Source organism: Antechinus flavipes, chromosome 5 (genome assembly GCF_016432865.1).
Source record: "Antechinus flavipes isolate AdamAnt ecotype Samford, QLD, Australia chromosome 5, AdamAnt_v2, whole genome shotgun sequence".
Classification (NCBI taxonomy): domain Eukaryota; kingdom Metazoa; phylum Chordata; class Mammalia; order Dasyuromorphia; family Dasyuridae; genus Antechinus; species Antechinus flavipes.
Window position 1 is genome coordinate 277,489,562 of NC_067402.1, and position 18,618 is coordinate 277,508,179.

The window sequence follows — 18,618 nt, forward strand, 5'->3', positions numbered from 1 at the left end:
TTAATAAATGCTTATTGTCTGATTGAGATAATAGAGGAGGTTAGCTATCTTTGAACCTAGGACCCAGATGTAAAATCCACTATTATCATGCTTTCCTCTACCAAAGAAAATCAAATATATATGTATGTATATATGTATATGTATATGTATGTATATATTTCCAAAAATTGGATTAAAGTCATCCATCAGAAATAAAATTTAAAAATTCAATTCATTTCAATCCACCATTATATTTTTCATTTAGCTTTTGCACATTTTTTTTAAACTAGAGGGACATCTGCTGGTTTTTATCTTTTCCTGCTATTTACAGCCAATGGCATGGAATTACTCAATTACATGGTTTAGGGAATGGGTATAAATTTGGTTTTGTCACAGCCTCAAACAATTTATCTCACCAAGTATTTGTAGACCCAATGAACAAAAATGAAACCATGATTGAAATTTTTCTAAAGAACAGATTAATTTTTTATTTTGAATTATTTCTGAAACTTACCTTTATCAACAAATCCTCAGCTGTTATGAACAGTTCTTCAGCATCATTGGTCCTGCCTAAATAATTCAAAAATCTTGCAACAAAGCAGATTAGCTGGCATTTTTCATTGGTTGCAAAGTCAGAAATTTTGCAATTCAATTCTAAAATAACAAGAAATGCAAATACTTTATCAGTGCATCTGAAAACCAAGAGTACCCACAGACAGTGTGACATTGCAGAGAAAGAACTGGATTGTTGTTTAAAAACCAGCTCTGCTGCTTATTGCTCCTATGACCTTGGGCTCATCCTTTTTCCTCACTCAGTTCCCTCAACTGTAAAATAAAAAGGTTGGACTAAATTCTTTTCCATCTCCAAAATCTATGATGCTATAATTGATCTTTTCTAAAGATTTAAATATCCTCATAACTGGCATTTTCCTCCACTGAAATCCCATGCTCCCAATATTTCTTAGCATGGGAGTGATTCCAGGTTCTCCAACACCAAAGGTCTGGCAGGTCCTATTAAGTTTGAAAGTTTCCAAGTATGAACATAATGACATATTATTTATTTGTCAACCACTTGGCCAAATTCAGAAAGATTCATAGGAAGGGACCTCAGTAGCAATCTAGTCCAGCCCACTTATTTTACAGATGAAGAAACTGAGACACAGAGAGATGACCGGTTTGCCCAGTTATATAGGTAGGACATGCCAGAAGCAGATCATAGATGTGATCATAGCATATCATAGATATCATAGCATAGCATAGAACATAGAATGAGAAGAGTTCTCAGGAGTCATCTAGTCCAGTCCACTAATTTTACAAATGAAGAAACAACCCCAGGAAAGTTAAAGTGACTAATCCATCATCACCAGAAAAAGGGCTACTGAGTAAGAATTAATTTTTTTTGACCAAAGCCAATCATGAAAATGGTCTACTAAGTTAGAGGCAGAAGATATGTACTCTCAATAATGAAAGTTCCAGCTTGTTAGAAGTATCAAAGAAGCACCCAAGCTAAATTAATCTTGCTGGCAGTGGAGGGGAAGGAAGCAGATCAAGCTTCTTAGGTGATGACACCTCCAGTCACAGTGTACAATGGGAATTTAGCTAAGGTATTTAGGGGAGAGAAGAGAATTACATCACCAATATACATGCAGAGATTAGCAGAGAAGATGATCTAGGTAAGCAGAATGTCTGTCCAATAACCACATTTCTCTCTTTCTCTTTCTCTCTCTCTGATCTCTCTCTCTCTCTCTCTCTCTCTCTCTCTCTCTCTCTCTCTCTCTCTCACACACACACACACACACACACACACACACACACACACACACACACATCTCCTGGCTCCCAGCTAAAGGTAGGAACCCAACTTGCCCAAAGGATAGGCCTATAATGACACTATAAGTCAGGTTCAACCATAGGCTACTTATCTGAAAGTCCATGCTGAGCCTGAGAAAGGAAGAAAAGGAAGGAAGAAAAAGAAGGAAGAAAAGGAAGAAAAGGAAGGAAAGGAAGAAAAGGAAGAAAAGGAAGAAAAGGAAGGAAAGGAAGAAAAGGAAGAAAAGGAAGGAAAGGAAGGAAGGAAGGAAAGGAAGGAAAGGAAGGAAAGGAAGGAAAGGAAGGAAGGAAGGAAGGAAGGAAGGAAGGAAGGAAGGAAGGAAGGAAGGAAGGAAGGAAAAGATGGAAGGAAGGAAAGGAAAGAAAAAGACACCCTCCCTCTTCCATCTTCTCTGGATAAATCCCATTTCTCTCCTCCCCTTTATTAACAATGATCTTAACAAACTGACAATAAATTCCCAGAGCCTCCACACCCTAGTGCTATTGATACCATTCCCCCATCCTCATCCCTTCCCAGTGACTCAGCCTGAACCCACTAGGATCTCTTCATCTACCTTTAAAGATCAGTGGAAACCAAGCAGCCTTTCTGGTCAGCATGAGCTCTGTTGTTTAAATAGTCTTGTGCATGGAATATGATACAAGGCCATTTATTATAGGAAAAAATACCAACAATTCCAGTCAAATACTTAGTTGCATTTAAATCTCTGCATCAGAAATGTGATGAGGCTTGTTTTAATTTAACTTTAATTTCATATTAGAAATGAGAAAGAACAGTAACAATTTCCATGAGTGAATCTGGACTGCTCCCAGCTTTCAGAATTGGGAGGAGGATATGTTAACAGAAATATTTAGAGTTAGGGTTTAATTGAGGAATGAAAGGATTTGTTAACAAGACTTTGGTCCTGGCAAATCCGACTGAATTAATAGAGCTAACATTCAGGCTCAATAATCATGTGGACTAAAAGAAGGGGTAGGTCAAGGGATGGAGCACTGGGCTTCAAGTCAGGAAAATCTGAGTTCATCAGGGTAGATCCTTGCCCCAGTAGACAAAGAATAGTGGATTGCACGGACTTAGAATTCTCATTACGATTCACTTTGGAAGCACTATGCTTATGCAAAAGAAATAAGTGACTTCCCCCCGCCCCCCAGGCATTAAACTTGCAACATATTGGTCATCTTCAGATTTCAAGACTGATCAGGGGCTGAGAGGGCATTCTTTAGCGACCCAGGTCTGCCATCTCATGGTGAAAGAAGCTAACTGCTGAATGGCTCTTTGGGGTTAATATAAGGGCAGAATTGAATGGTGCAATCTTGCCATGAGGTTAAGCCAATATAACATTAGGTAAATCTAAAAGCTGTAGTTCAAGGCTTTAAGACACAGGTTTCATTTGGACTTTCAGGTTCAGTGGATGCTAATGAAGATGGCCTGCTCGAGTTCCAAGTTGAGAACGATGACCATTTTTTAACACTGAAGACCAAGTTGAAGAGGGAAGAGCATGGCTCCGAATCCTTCTCTGCCTTTTTCCCCACACTCACAACCACCCCTCAGGCCAGGCTCTAACTGCCTTTTGCCTTGATTGTTACAATGACTGTATACATCTCTCTCCTATGGTCCCTCCCCTGCCCACAGCTGCCAACACCCTTGTCCTAAGACACTTGCCTGTGGCTCCTAATCTCTCCTTCTGCCCCTGGTGGTGAGTATCAGCATTCTGCAGCCACTCAACACGGTAACCTGGATACAGGAGCTCTACAAGAATGGGCAGAGCTTCAGCAGCGTTACCTGGCTCTCACTGACAGATGCTACTGCTGCGCTAACAGCCTCCATCTGAGCCAAGACCCCGCTGTGCTCACTTGCCTCCCCAGAGTTGGCCAGCCATAGCCCTTCATGCCCCGGCCCTCACAGTCCTCATCTTCCTATATTACTTCTGGCTTTGGAGAGTAAGTGACCACTGGGGCTGGCCCCCACTTGGATCCTGAAAGCTGTATACATCACCTCTTCTGAGGCGCCTCTCCACTCCAGCATCACCCCTTCCTATCTCCTACCTGTCTCCAACCCCGTCCTCATTACATCTTCATCACCAACCATCAGGTGCCCATCACTTCAGCTTCACCATCACTGCCAGCCAGCGTGACCTACTGCACCCTCCAGCCACATTGACAAGGTCTTAACACTCCTACCCAAGAAAGGAAGCTTTCACAAAACCTTATATTAAAAAAAAGAAAGTATCTGGCCCAATCACATAGCAAGGAAGCACGGAAGAGATAAGAGATAGCCTGAAGACTACTCCAAGAAAAGATCTAAAGGGAGATCCTCTGGGTAGATCTTCCATAGGAACACATGGATGATAATCACAAAGGATGAAAAGATGATGACGACCTATGAGAAAGCACAGTTCATGGCTCCATCCAAGTATCCACTGTCTAAAGAGGTAGTTCAGAGGTTTTGGCAAATACTCTGGTTAGGGAGAAATTCCAGGCAATAGAGTACCTGCTATGTAACAACAGCAGCAGAAAAAAAAAAAAAAAAAAAAAAAAGTCAGATGTCCGTCATGTCTGGTCTTTCTCTTCTTACCCATGAGAATTTAACTTATAAATGAGAAAAAAGCATTTGTCATGCAGGATTTCAGGGCGTGCAGTGAATGGAGTGGATAATCTGAAGTCAGAGAAGATTAGCTTTCCTATCCTGCCTGATATTGTGACATTTAGTCAATGTGCAGCCAGACAAAAAAAAAGAAAAAGAAAAAAGGCTATTGACAGTTAACATTTCCTTATTGGTATATTTCTAAGCTGTCAAGTCATGTTATACCTGTCCATGTATGCCTTTCTTTTATTTTGTATGTCTTATAAGTTATCATCTTTTTCACCATACTTATGTAGGCCCCTGTTGTATCGCATCCAGCTTCTGCTAACACATTCCAATAATGGATAAGATGAAGCTTTATCCAGAAGGTTGGCCTTGTGGTTTGCGATATGATGGCCAGGGTTCTGTTAAGAAAATTAAGTATTAGTATATTAGAAAATTAAGAAAATAGTATACAATCTGACATTTGAAAGAAAAGCTGTTCTTAAGTTACTTATGAAGTCATTATCCAATTTATATTTTTCTGAATCAACATGGCTTAGGTCAGCAAGTTGGACATGGTACCCCCCTCAAAACCCATTTAAGTAATGATTTATATTTAGCCATGCCTGAATATGAATTTGCCTTGAAGATTGGAGGGATGGGGAAAACTGATAAGGAGTCAGATCTTTTTTTTTTCTTTTTCTTTTTACCCTAAGATGGAAAATAAAACTGTTACTGATCTAAACACAGAGGACTATCCATGGACAAAAGGTATAAAAAGCCAATGTATTTTTTAAAATGTCACAGCTATAGTCTGAAAAGAAAATTTGTTTGCATGTTTTCTCCTCCTTAAACTGTAAGCTTCTTGAAGGCAAGAACTATTTTTGCCTTTCTTTGTAGTTCAATTATTTATTACTATGCCTGTCACATAGTAGGTGCTAATAAATGCTTGTTGCTGACTAAATTAAGATATATAATAAGGAAGTAAACTTTACAAATTCATTAGTTTTATGTTTCAATTTAAATCTTTCTTTCTCCAGAGATGACAGTCATTTATTCAAAGTATATTTATATATATTTTGATTACAGACTATAGAGATTATTAGCAAAAAAAAAAAAAAAAAAAAAGAATCCATTTCTCTTAAGTAACTCTCTAAGTTGAGAAAAGATGCTAACTTGTATTGGTAAAAGGACTTTCTCACTTGAGAGTTCTCTAATCCAAAAAAATCATAGGGTTAGTCTTGTTCTTATCTTTAATTTCATGTTTTATCTTTTACCCAAAGTAAACAACCAAAGCTTAAGCTTTTTTATATTAGTCCCTCTAAATAATTAATAACAAACCTTAAATATTAGGCATGTGACCAGAATTAATGAATCTTCTAAACTCCTGGACGTGAACAATAGCTAGTCCTCTGTCCAAAGGAATGAACTTAAACTATCCCCCCTTTTGTAAAGGGGAACTCTTTTAAATGGGTCATAACTTATTTTTTCATACTTTTTTTTTAATTTTGCAAGAATAAGTCAGTCCCCCACCCTTTCTCTAAGTCCTATCACCAATGACTGTTTTTGAGCACTTAGACTTCCTCTCCTGAGTGTTTTATCTCGTCAACCTGAGCTGATTTTTTTGTTATTTAGTCAGTCATATCCAACTCTTTGTGATCTCAATTGGGTTTAACAAATATGTGTACTGTGTTGTCAAATGTTAGCTGTCTTATGTCAGCCTTGCCAGTTCTGAGTGAAATGTTTGAGAGATCCACTTCAAAAAGTCCCTGCTAATATTAGGTCTGATGGCTGGGTTCCCTTGGCCCCCAACATCCTAATTAAATATGAAGTGTACCAAATACCACCTAAATCAAGACTTCATTACCCTTTCCTGATAGCCCAATGCTCATATACTAAAGTTAGAACTTTGAATAAACTGAGAAGATAGGAGAAAGCAAAGGAGAAGCAGAAAGAACACTAACTTTTTAACATGGCTTTCAATGGGGAAAGCCCCCTCAACCACCCAGGAAGCAATTAACCCTCAACTACAACAGAACTACAAAATGAAAGAAATAATATTTTGAAAAGCCTTGCTGACTATAGGGATAATTGTAGAGGGAAAAAAAAGACAATTTGGATCCAAATTTTCTTGAGTGCCTTTTTAAAAGAAAGCTTTGTGCCAACTAAATTTACCCCCCAAAGCCCTTCTAAAAATCTAAGAAAGCAAATTAATGCTTACTAAAGCTACCGCATTGGTTTTTGGTCAGATTTCTAACAGGATAGAATTATATTTTTGTTATGCTGTTGTTACCTTAGTAATAAAGATGGAGACGAAACTATGATTTCAGTTTCAATTGGCATAGAGAACTCTGTCTACCAATGCAGGTCAGAACCTTTCTTTAAGAAAATTGCTTTTGAAAGGGTAAGTTGCTTGCCCAGGGTCACCCAGAAAGTAGGTCAAAGGTGATATTTGAACTTAGGTATTTCTACTTCCAAGGATGATCCCTAGGTAGTACAACAGATAGAATACTGGACTTGAAGTTAGTTCAAATTCAGCCTTAGATACTTAGTAACTGTGTGGACCTGGACAAGCCATTTCCTTATTTGTTTCCTTATTTCCTTATTTGTAAAATGGGAATAATAATACTTTCCAAGGTTGTTGTGAAGATAAAATGAGTATAAAGTGCTTTTCAAACCAAAAGTGATGATAATTATCAATATTATAAAGAAATTTGTCATTATTCAATCTTTGCTTTTATGACATATTATTGATTATAACTTTAAAGACACACAACCTTTCCAATTCTATTGTTTTCCCTATGGGAAAAATGTCCTTTAAAGTAATCTGCACTACAAGATAGTTTGCTAGCAGGCACTACATTGAAAGCCTTTATAAAAAGCAATTAATGCTTCTCTATGCTGATGTAGTCAAAAGTTTTCTAGAAATTAGATAAGAATACTTCTTCCTATGTCCTAAACAAATGTCAGGTATTTTTTTTTAATTTTTAAAGAGTTAAGTTCAAAATTAAAAGGATATAAAACTGAAAAAAATGCTTAATTAAATTCATACTAAAATTGAGCAAAATTTCAGGATTCAAAGACTACAATGGAAGGGAGAAAAATTCCTAGATAAATTCCTGGAAAGTTACTAAAATATAAGATTCCTGATTTATATAATTTTCCCAACATATTGAATTAGATCCACTTGCCAAATTTAAGTACTAGGCAAAAGGAAGTACACCTTTCTTCTCCAAGCCATGTGCTATGGCTCTGTCTCTTTCCTTCTGGTCTTTCCAGATTGGTTTCCCAACTCTTGTAGGCAGAGAGAGGAGTGGTGATGACCAATGACATCTTAGTCTTGCAGATATCGGGGAATGGGATGAAATGTGCCAAATGACACAAACCAATGAAAAGAATCCCCTTCCTGCCTTTATATAGTAAAGGTGCTAGACATATCTCCACCCTTCAATCGTAGTATAAACAAATCCATTGGGGTTTTCTTCCACAAAATATAACCACATAAAAATGGTGAAACTTACTTGGTATTTGTGAGAAAATTACATAGTTCCTCCCAGTTGCCACTCATTTTCAGATGCCAAGGCAATTCTGCAAATGCTCTCCAAAAGCTGCTTTGTCTCTGAAAGAACTGAGTCAGGATCCGATGTAAATTTGTCTTCTTGCAATTCATGGGGTTCTGAAAGGAATATGGACTGCTTTCTCTGACAGGAGTGATTACACCTAGTTCAAAATCAGTTACAGGTTAACCAATTTCCTGTTCTTCTCAATTATGTCCAAACTACCTAAAGCCTATCACATGAACTATAGGACCTGCAAATTTATTTTATTGGAAAAGCCAAGTAGATGGGAACTAGACTGAAAGGCCCACATAAGTCAGTCTGGATCAGAGAAGAAGGATCCTCATTCATTATCACTGAGGCTATTATCAATGGGGTAAAATATAAAAATTCTCTCCAATCGCAACTCTTTTTCATCTATGTCAACAGTTTGTAACTTGGGTTCCATAAACACTTTTTCAACTATTTTGATCAATGTACTTCAATATAATTTGTTTTCCTTTTAATCCTAAGGTATTTTATTTGATTAAAAACATGATTCTGAGAAATTTATCTCAATTGATTTCACCAGAGAACCAGGACACCAAACAAAGGTTAATGAGTCTATCTGAAGTGATTCTCTCTTTTTTAAAGAAGCTCTAGCAATCATATGTATAAAATTGAGTCTCTACTGGAAGCATATGGCCTCTGGCTGCCATGAAAATCTACCACTTCAGAAGTGGAAATCTTACATTCTCTAAGCCTTACAAAGGCCAAATTACCATCATGTGGCAACTTCAATGTTAAGATCAAGGCTAAATAAAGACAAGTCACAATATTTATATGTAGCATTCCCTTGAAAAGGCAATTGTGGATAATGGCCAGAAGTAGTCACCAAAAAACAATATGGATGTTTCACAGGTTTTATAGAAATCTAAAATATGAGCATCCCTTCTGGAGACTATGAGCAGGAATCACTTATAAATGATATTATAATCCTAGCTTCTAAAAAGGAATGTATTTATAGAAGAACTTGTTCCAGCAATAATTCAGATTTATTACTAAAATATTATCCAAAGTTCATACCTATTTGAGGGAAATACAGTCCTTGGTAGCTAGTGAACTGAAAGCCAATTCTTTACTCGCCAATTGCTTAACAAGGTTATTTCTGACAGTAACAGACTTGGATAGGATACAGAAGAATGCAAATTTTGATTTGGCTCCTAAGATATAAACTTAAGCCATGATCTATTAGGTAGAACAAATGGCACGAAGGATATGAGTAGATTCAAATTTTCCAACAATGCACAACCTAAGTGACCGGAATGAATCATGACTATATTCTCTTTACATTCTTGGTTTAGTAGCCAGGTTTAAAGGCATATAAGGAGAGGGAAGAAAATTAAGGTTCCAACTTTCCAGTTCTTTCTTTCCCAAGATGTAGTCAGCTTGGCAGTGCCTATTGCTTCAGCTTCTCTGTCCCTCCAGTCAAGGCTGAGGACTGCCTCTAGCTCTTAAGGCAATAGAGATTAGGATGGGAGAAAGGCAAGTCCCACTAGAACCTCCAATAGCACTGAAGAGAGGTTAGCACAACTGGTCCCTGTCCTAGAGCTCCCGTGAGGCAGCCGGCACCATGGACAGAGCCCTGAATTAGGAGTGCAGACCCAAGGCCTGGTATCCATTTTTTAGCTAGGTGATCTTGGACAAGTCATTGTTCTTCCCTGGGCCTTAACTTCTTCCTTTGCAAAGTAAGACTGAACTAACCAGGGCTTCTAAAACTTTTTACAATCACAATCCCTCTTGGCCTGAGAAATTTTTACATATATAAACTATATGCCTGAAATAGATGTACAAATCAAACATTTACTTTTAATAAATCATAATTTTGTGACTCCCACATTCAGTTACAAGACCCCATATGGGGTCATGAACCACAATTTAAGAAGCTGGAGATTAGAGAACGCCCAATTTTTCTTCAGGCTTTCTAATTCTAAGATTTGAGGCTATAACGTTTTGGTTTAATCTATAGTTACTCTTTAGCTGTGTCTTGGTTGGTACACCAAGCAGGTAAAAATCTTTCTAGGGAGTCTAAGAGCAACCTGCCTCCCTATTTTCTTCATGTCTTTATTTTCAGCAGGGAGCATAATTGGAAGGTTCCACCCTTTCTACAACAGCTCAAGTTCCTCTCTGTTGGTTTCTTTCTGCTCACTCCCCTCCCTATCTTACCAACCTTCTTTATAATTTAAGGTAATGAACAGTAACCATCATGAAACACATTACTTCCCTCATAGGAGGGAAATAAATTCAAGATCCTTTGTTATTACATGTTTCCACCACTACTATTAACACACACACACACACACACACACACACACACACACACACACCCCAGGCAGAGTGATTTTCAGTTTCACTCAAAGGAAGAGAGGGAAAAGGAAAGTATTCCTGGGATCAACCTATAATCCAGAGGCAAAAATTAAGGTTTTTGTTAAATCATACTCCCCAAACCCTTTTTCTTTCAAAAAAGAACACAATATATTTAATATAAAAAGTATGTGGGATACAAATAGAGTCTTTTCTTATTGTATACCTAATTTAGTATTCAATTTTTAAAAACAGGTAATAGAATTTCATGATTTTTTATATACAATTTTTTTGTCTTTTGCTTACTAAGTGTTGATGTTTGTTGATGATGGTTAAGTTTATAATAAAAACTAAAGTTTAAACCTTTTTTAAGTTCATCAGGTAAAGAACCCACAGAATGGCTAAGGCTTAGAAGACTTTTAATACCATAGACCAAAAGTGAGCAAGTCTTTTTAACAATAAAGACTATTTTAAGTTGGTCGGTATTTTTCCCCTTCCCAGACTTGCATTGTTTTCATATCAACCAAAGTCTTAATAAGATTATCCTGATTCAGGCCATATCACAAAAACCAGCCTAGACATAATGTCACTGAAACCTTGCTATAAAGAGAGCTGATCCCAGCTTTTATTACCTTCTGATTTGTGGAGAATCAAAAAGTACTAAGTTGCATTTGGAGATAAACATGGCCTACAGGGTTCCCAGTGACACCTCAAGCCATCATACTCAGGCACTATCCATATTTCTTTTTCAACATCCCACCTCAAAAGTAAGGTAGGATGAGGAAAAGGAAAATTAGCATTAAAAAAAGAAAGAAATCACTACTATCATCATAAATATTATATAGTCTCAGTCCTCAGTAAAGGTTTTATTTAAACTTTTAAAGTTGGAATTGCTCATCAGAGAGAGATAAAGTAATTACATGGTTTCTGGGGAACTAAGTGCCCCTGAATTATTTCTCTTTAACACTGTGTTTTCCTAAATATAACTAAGGGCCACTGAGCCACCACTGATGACAGCTAGGAGAAAAAAAGTTTCAATTTATCATCACTTGGAACATTCAATCATGCTAGAGAAACTACAGTTAAAAGCTTTTCCTTCCTCTACTCTCTTGCCCTCTCTCTAGCCACCAACCTTCTTCCTAAATTCATGCCTTACCAAGTAGTTTGTGCTCTACCGCTTGCCGCAGAGACTGATGACAGAAATGCAATCGGCCATTTGGTTTCTCTTGGATCCACTGCTTTGTAGCCAAGCGAAAGGCTGCCCAATGGGAGGTGGTGACTTTGTAATGATTCTTATAGCCCAGGATGTCCAAGAGCTGGAGTATCTCATGATCAGTCAATCCACAATGAGAGACACTTAATAAACATAGTATGTCTACCACCCAGCCACTCAGTCCTGTAGTAAGAGGATGACAATATTTTCAGAATGAATCACCACCATTAAAAAAACCACCCAAAATATCATTAGAAATTAGCAGCACTCGCCAAAAGGTGCGTGCCTTTTTTTTTTTTAACAAAAGAGGAACCCCTACTTAGCATCTTTACATAAGATTTCCTAACCCCATATTTCTACGAATGAATGATCTGAAGGATAGGATGGCCACCTCCCAAAACGAGTCCCCAAACAGGAATTGTACTATATTAAGCTAGATTCTATTGGTCTCTTTACCATATGTTCTCCAGCTCTAATCTGCATCTATCATGTTTGCACATGATAGCTGGGGGTTGTGGGATCACTTAGGGGAGAGCTGGACCTTATCAAAGTCAATTAGTCCTCCTTCCTTCTGTTACTTTGTGTACTCCTTGAGACCAAGAGCTGCCTTCTACCTCCCAGTGTTCAGCACAAATGGCGCTTCTTGACTGACCGGCCCCATGTGGACTTCTCATTGGCTTTTTGTTCTACTAAGGACACGGAGAGAAAAGAGCCAGACAGTGGCCTGGCTGCTATGGTTCATGTGAGAAATAATTAGAAATATTAGAAAACCGCTCCCTTGCAAGCAGGGACCGTTTCATTCATTGTATTAGTAAGCCTCGTGTGGTAAGGACATATGGAAGGCCCTCAATCACTACTTGGCTCTTGAGTGATGGGACAAAGGGGGTTCTTTGTCGTCACCAAAGCCATGAAGCCCTTTGGTTCTGTTTCCTATTTTCATGGGGTCCACTAGAGGGCAGCCAGTTACATGAATTGTCTGCCAGTGTGTCCATGTGAATGACCAGCCCAATCCTGCTCCTGTACCCCAAAAGGTTCTAAGTCTGAGAGCACCCAGGAATCTGGATGGAAATAAAAATGATTTGCTCTGGCTGCCTGGTCCATATTCCTTGGAATCAATGGCCAGGGCCACTGTCTTCGCACTCAGCCACCCAACATCTCTACAACGTCCATACTGCTCTCTCTCTTATCCAGCAGCAGCTTCCAAAACCTGATCCACCCCTCATTCAGGAATGTGGCTGCTCCCCAAAGTTCAGACCTGGGTTTTCTTCTCTCTACAATGTCTCCCTGGACAGTCCAATTTACTCTCATTGCCCCATTTCATTACTTCTATAGAGACTGCTCCCCAAAACTCAGTCTGCAGCCCGGCCTCTCCCCAAAGCTCTGAACCTATGACAAGGGAAGAATGGAGTTCACGTCTTGCCTCAGACACAAGTTGTGAGACCCTGAGCAAATCGCTTGGTCTCAACTTCCCCCCTATACAATCAGAGGCTTGGACTAATTGACTTTGATAAGGTCCAGCTCTCCCCTAAGTGATCCCACGACCTCCAGCTCCTGCACCTCCAGTTTCAGTCGTTAAAAACTAAGCTTGTCCTTCTGACTCAATTAAGCACCTCCTTCCAGCTTCATCTTCTCCCAGTGCCTCAGATAACACCCGGCATCTTCTTGGACCCTTGTTTCATCCAAGAAGAGTCTCCTTTGGTGCCCCTGCCACGGCCCCAGAAGAAGGCCTGATCCCCAGCCATTCTGGCCTCCTAGCAGAGCTCTGCCTCCCATCCCTCTTCCCCTACCATCCTCACAAACTGTGGGATGAGCCTTCCTGATGTAGCCAGGAACCCCCCCCCTCCCCAGGACCCTATCGAGGTTCCTCACTTACTCCAAAGACCAAGCTCCTGTGTCTGGCTCTGAGGAGCCTCTGGGCCTGGCATCAGACTGTCCCAGAGATCTCAATTTTTGCATATCTTCATTCCAGCCAGACTGTCTCCCTTGTCATCTTCCAAACAGGTATAATTTTATATGTCATGCTTGCCTTGGTTTTGTAGGGCACATTTCCCTAACCCAGTGACCTCCAGGAGGACTATATGATTTGTCTAATGAAGTTGAGACAAATGGCACACCTCCAACCACAGTACTCTGCACACAATAAGCATTTAATAATGGATCTGCCAAAATGAATTGAGCAGCTTCATTCCTTTCCATGACTGTTTCTGGCCTGAGACTGGAGTCTCTACTCCCCTCTGTCCAAACCACTGCTTTGGGATACTCAAGAAGCAAACTTTCATTAGGAAATGTACTTACGGCCTTTAGTATCCGGCAAAGTTGATATTACTTTTTTGGGTTTGATAATCCAACTATAGTCCTCAACCCATCGCTTGAGAATCAATTCCCACAGCTCCTGAATTGAAAGCACTTCCAGGTATTCCTGAATACATTCTGACTCGTTTCGGTAGAGTCGACATTCTTGAAACTCATTGGCCAAGATTGCAACTTTCAAAGGGCTTAGGCATGGTTTTTTCCTTGTGTTATGTTTCTCTCGATAAGAAAAAATGTTTTTGTGAGGTACTGTGAGATACTGTTCGAAAATTCTGATAACTGTGTTTTCATCGGAGGAAATGGCGAGCTCCACTGTTTTTACATCTGATCGGGCAGACAGTGATTTGTAACTGATACTGGAGGATACCGTACTCATGATTAATTTACAATTAGAGGAAATAGAGGGGGGCAGCCACGAAAAATCTTTTGCCTGATAAAGTCAAAAAAATTACATTTTAAAGATATTTTCAAAAGAATTCTGTCAATATTTTTCAAAGTTAGAATAACTGGATATAGTCTCATAGCAAACAAAGAGGGAGAGAAAAATAGTTCAAACACGGTATTACTCTATCTGATTTCACATGCTGTTCTAGCATCTTAGTTAAGCATTTAGGAGAATGAATACAACCACCATAATAAGATTAAAAAAACAACCCAGCAATGAAGAAAAGCAGTGTTAGAATTGACTGCAATCACTCAACCTGACTGCAGAGCACAATACGTACTCATTTTCAGCAGAGAAATGAATGGTTATGGATATGGAATAGGGAAAGATTGTTCAGAAGTTTTGCTTTGCTTTGATCTCATTTTTGTTCCAAGGAGAAGTTTTGGTAGAGATGGCACAAAGAACTTTGGGAAGTGAATGTGGTATCAAAAGTTAATGGTCACAAATAACATTTTTTTTCTTTAAAAAAAATTTCTGGCTAAATATAGACACGGAAAAGTGTGTATATTTTTAAAGGATAATTAACATTTATTTAGGTATGTTTTTAAAAAGTGTGATATATGTGAAAGAATATTACTGTCCTCTAAAGAATAGTAGTTGTGAAGGATAAAGAGAAATATAGAAGGACTTACATGAACTAAAGCACAGTGAAGTGAACAGTTAGAGAAAACAACAAAGACAATAACTACAGTGGAGATGGAAATAAAACAAACAAACAGAACCCCTGAACATTTTATCATTATATACTGACCAAGTTTTCTAGCCAATTAAAAAGAAGAATTATTTACACTTTCCTCCCTTCTTTGCAAAGGTAAGGGACTATGGCTTTGAAAGATGGAGTAGACAAGCTGCTTAATTTTGTTGAGCTATGATTTGCTTTTTCTCTTTTCATCTTTTCATCTTTGTTACAAAAGATACCTCTGGGGAGGGAAGGAGGGAAAAATATATTTGGAAATGAAGTGAATGTAAAAATGAAAAACATCAACCAAAATCTTAAAGAACTATTAACATCAACTGGGGGATGTATAAACAAATTAGTGCATTAGTGTAATTGAATATTATTGTACTGAAAAAATCATAAATTTGAAAATAAGATAGCACAGTAGAGAAATCCTGGACTTGGAGTTACAAAAGTTGAATTCAAATCCTTCCTATTTGCATGATCTCAGGGTCAGGTAAGTCACCTTACCACTCTCTGCCTCAGTTTTTTCATGTGTAAAAAATATGATACTAATAGCACTTACTTCCTAGGGCGGTTGTAAAAAAAAAAAATCATCTTTTACAAGGGCTTTACAGACCTTAATCCACTATAATTGCTAGTTGTTGCTGTTTTATTATTATTATGTGAATTGCTGTTAAGTAAAGTAAGCAGAAAAAAGGAAACAATTATAATGACATCACTATAAAGAAAAAGTACACTAGCAAAAAAAAAAAAAAAAAAAAAAAAAGGACAGGAGAGAAGAGGAGAGGAAAAAGGAGAGAGATGGGGGAGGAAAGGAAAGGACAAGATAAGAAGGGAAGGGAAGGGAGGGGAAAGAAAGGAAAGAGAATGATCGAACTTGGCCTGAAGAAAAAAAATTTAAATATACCTCCTTTCTTTTTTTATAGAAGTGGGAGAGGGAAGGACAATAGCAGCCTTCAGGAAACATTAGCTAGCATGTCAAACTAAACTAAACACAATGGTTACTTTTGCTAAATAAACTGTTTTTGCCCCTGTTTTAAAAATGATTTGTCATAATGAAAGGCTCTTTGGGTAAAGAAATTCTACTACTTAGAAATCAAGGTGATGAAAAACCAAAAAATATTCATTAAATAATTTTTAAAATAATTATCTAAATAAAAGTATTCTTATGGAGGATGTCTTTGTTGTCCTCAGCTAGCTAAATTTAGCAAATATGTATGCACCAGCTATGAAGGGCTTTCTCAAACTACAAATTAGTCAACATTGTCATTCTAAACCACAGGAAGGAAAAATGCATATGATCAAATGAGATAATTTACATAAAATACTTGACAAAACTTAAAAGTGCTATACAAATTAACATAATTAACATAATTACTATTATGTTAAAGAGTTATGTTTTCTCATAAGCAAGTAGAATAATTAAACTTATTTCGGAGAGAATGCTATGCAGTATTTAAATACCTCATGGGAAAATTAATTTTATTCTCCTGCTTTAAATTCTTTCTGATATAAAGATAGGGAACATAAAGGTAGAACAAGTTAAACTTGACCCATTCATGTGGGGGTAGCGGAGTGTAGGTAGATAGCATGGAATAGAAACATCCAAATCCTAGAACTCTTTTTAGCCATGATATTATTCCATGCAATAACTACCAACAATATCACATTTAACATGAAGGATGAAATTTGAAATATTTGGGTAGAAAGATGACATGCAATATTATTTTTAATTATTTCAATAATTTTCAAGTAACAAAACATTGATGAATGTATAATTTTTTAGAAAACTGTACCTTCTGTCCTGAAATTCCATAAACACCAATCAATTCTTCAATTCCATCTAGTACTAATATACATGGCTTTAAACTGATGGAGGCTAAAAATATTTCTACAAGAAGTGAAAAAACCCATACTTTGGAATCTTCATTAATTAGATCAGTTTCAATCCGAGTACCTAAGGGCACAAAAATTAGGTTAAAAATATGTTCCTTTTCACAAGAATATTTCAAAAGCATATAAAAACAAACCTACATACTATAAAGATTGTTAAAATATGTCAGGTGGTATAATGACTTATGACCTAGAATGATCTCTATTTCCTGCCTTACTGCTGAAAAAGATCAATTTCCAATCTCAAAAGTCTCCTTTTTTACAAATGAAAATTCACTACCAGATATCTGTAAGGCAGACTGAAAATCTTAGATGAAAGAGGCTATAGAATACAAAGATCTATTTCTCTCTCATTTATAACTCATATTTACATGGCTCTTAATGTTTTAAAAACAAGTTCCTCACAACAACTCTTTGAGGAAGATAGTAAATGTAGTATTAATCCTCATTTTAGAAGTGGGAAAACTAACTCTTTGATAAGCTAATTGACTGGCCCATACATTGTCTAAGATGGTTTTAATTAAATTAAAAAGTTAAGCTAAAAGAGTTACAAGTCATACCACATGACGTGCTGTCCCTCAGCTCAGGGAAGGAATCCCAAGAAGTAGTGAGTTTCCCCTCACTGGAGTTGTTCAACAGAGGCTGGATGTGATTCCAAAAAAGTCTCATTTCTTAGGGATATCATAAAAGGAGATTCCTTCTTGCATATGGATTGGACTACATGACCTAAGAGGTCCTTTGTTTGACATTCTCTAATTTGGTAATGGAATATACCTGCCTAGGTGTCAAGGTCAGCTTTGAGTGCATCCCCCAAAACAACACCTCTTCAACCAATCTCTGAGATTCTCCTACTTAATTCGAGATTGGAAAGATCCCACTGATTATAACATTACTTTTACTGAGCCCTGCTGTCAAATCCTGGGATCCCACACTCACATTGCCAAAATCCTTTAGATACTAGGAATGGCCAGAAAAAGTGTCATTATGAGGGAACTCAAAGCACTAGATGTATGTCACCAAACAACCAAACACAATGGGAAGACCAAGTGACAAACTCATCAAAAATTCTAGTGCTATTCATCTTGATGCAGATTTCAAATTGTTTCTCTTCCCCCAAAAGCAAATCTATTCCATAACAATTGAGAGAGATTGAAGTCTAAGCAAATAAAGTTACCAACAGGAAGCTCAGGAATCATAGTTTTTAGGTACCTTTTGCACATTAAGTCATTAAATGTCATGCACATGTCTTTCAAAAGAAGAATACAAAAGAAGAGAATCATAACAAGTACTACTCTAAATTTCTGGAAACCTCAAATACGATGGCACATTTCAGTAAGCATGCAAATTGATATCAATAAACTTCTATGACCATTTTAAAAAATATCAATATTCTGGAAGAACAGAAGAACAAGGAAGTATTAAAAAAGGGAGAATGAAAAAAGATTAATAATAACAAGGTGAAGTTTTGCTTCTGGTGGGTCTTTTATATAAAAGAAAGATATAATATTAAAGTTTTTAAGACAAAAGATTATTACTTTAATTCTTTGGGTGAAGAATTTTAGGAGAGCATCTTCCACTGATACTTCCATGGATCTGTAATCTGATTGATATACACATTTTTTCCAGTGGTATTAAGTCATAACTGATTTATACCTCTTCCTGTGAGGTTCTTGTTCATAAGTCTTCCACAGGTGACTGGGCCCACTGTGAGTGAGGGCCTCCTACTAAATCTTCTGAAATTATGTGGTCCTCAGAGACATATAGAAGATGTCCCTCAGTTATCCACCTTCTTTTCCAGATACA

The 18,618-nt window shown here is 37.5% G+C and overlaps 1 protein-coding gene across 2 annotated transcripts in view; it reads right to left on the bottom strand.

The window, feature by feature from the left end:
- LOC127537900 (putative tetratricopeptide repeat protein 41) overlaps window positions 1–18,618 on the bottom strand; it is an 83,050-nt gene that overhangs the window by 14,248 nt on the left and 50,184 nt on the right. For both annotated transcript variants that reach the window (XM_051961241.1, XM_051961242.1), the window contains 6 exons: window positions 16,719–16,879; window positions 13,781–14,225; window positions 11,429–11,668; window positions 7,894–8,092; window positions 4,616–4,794; window positions 494–633 (listed from right to left, as the gene is read on the bottom strand). In XM_051961241.1, the coding sequence (XP_051817201.1) occupies window positions 494–633; window positions 4,616–4,794; window positions 7,894–8,092; window positions 11,429–11,668; window positions 13,781–14,225; window positions 16,719–16,879 (1,364 nt within the window). The remainder of the gene's footprint in view (window positions 1–493; window positions 634–4,615; window positions 4,795–7,893; window positions 8,093–11,428; window positions 11,669–13,780; window positions 14,226–16,718; window positions 16,880–18,618) is intronic.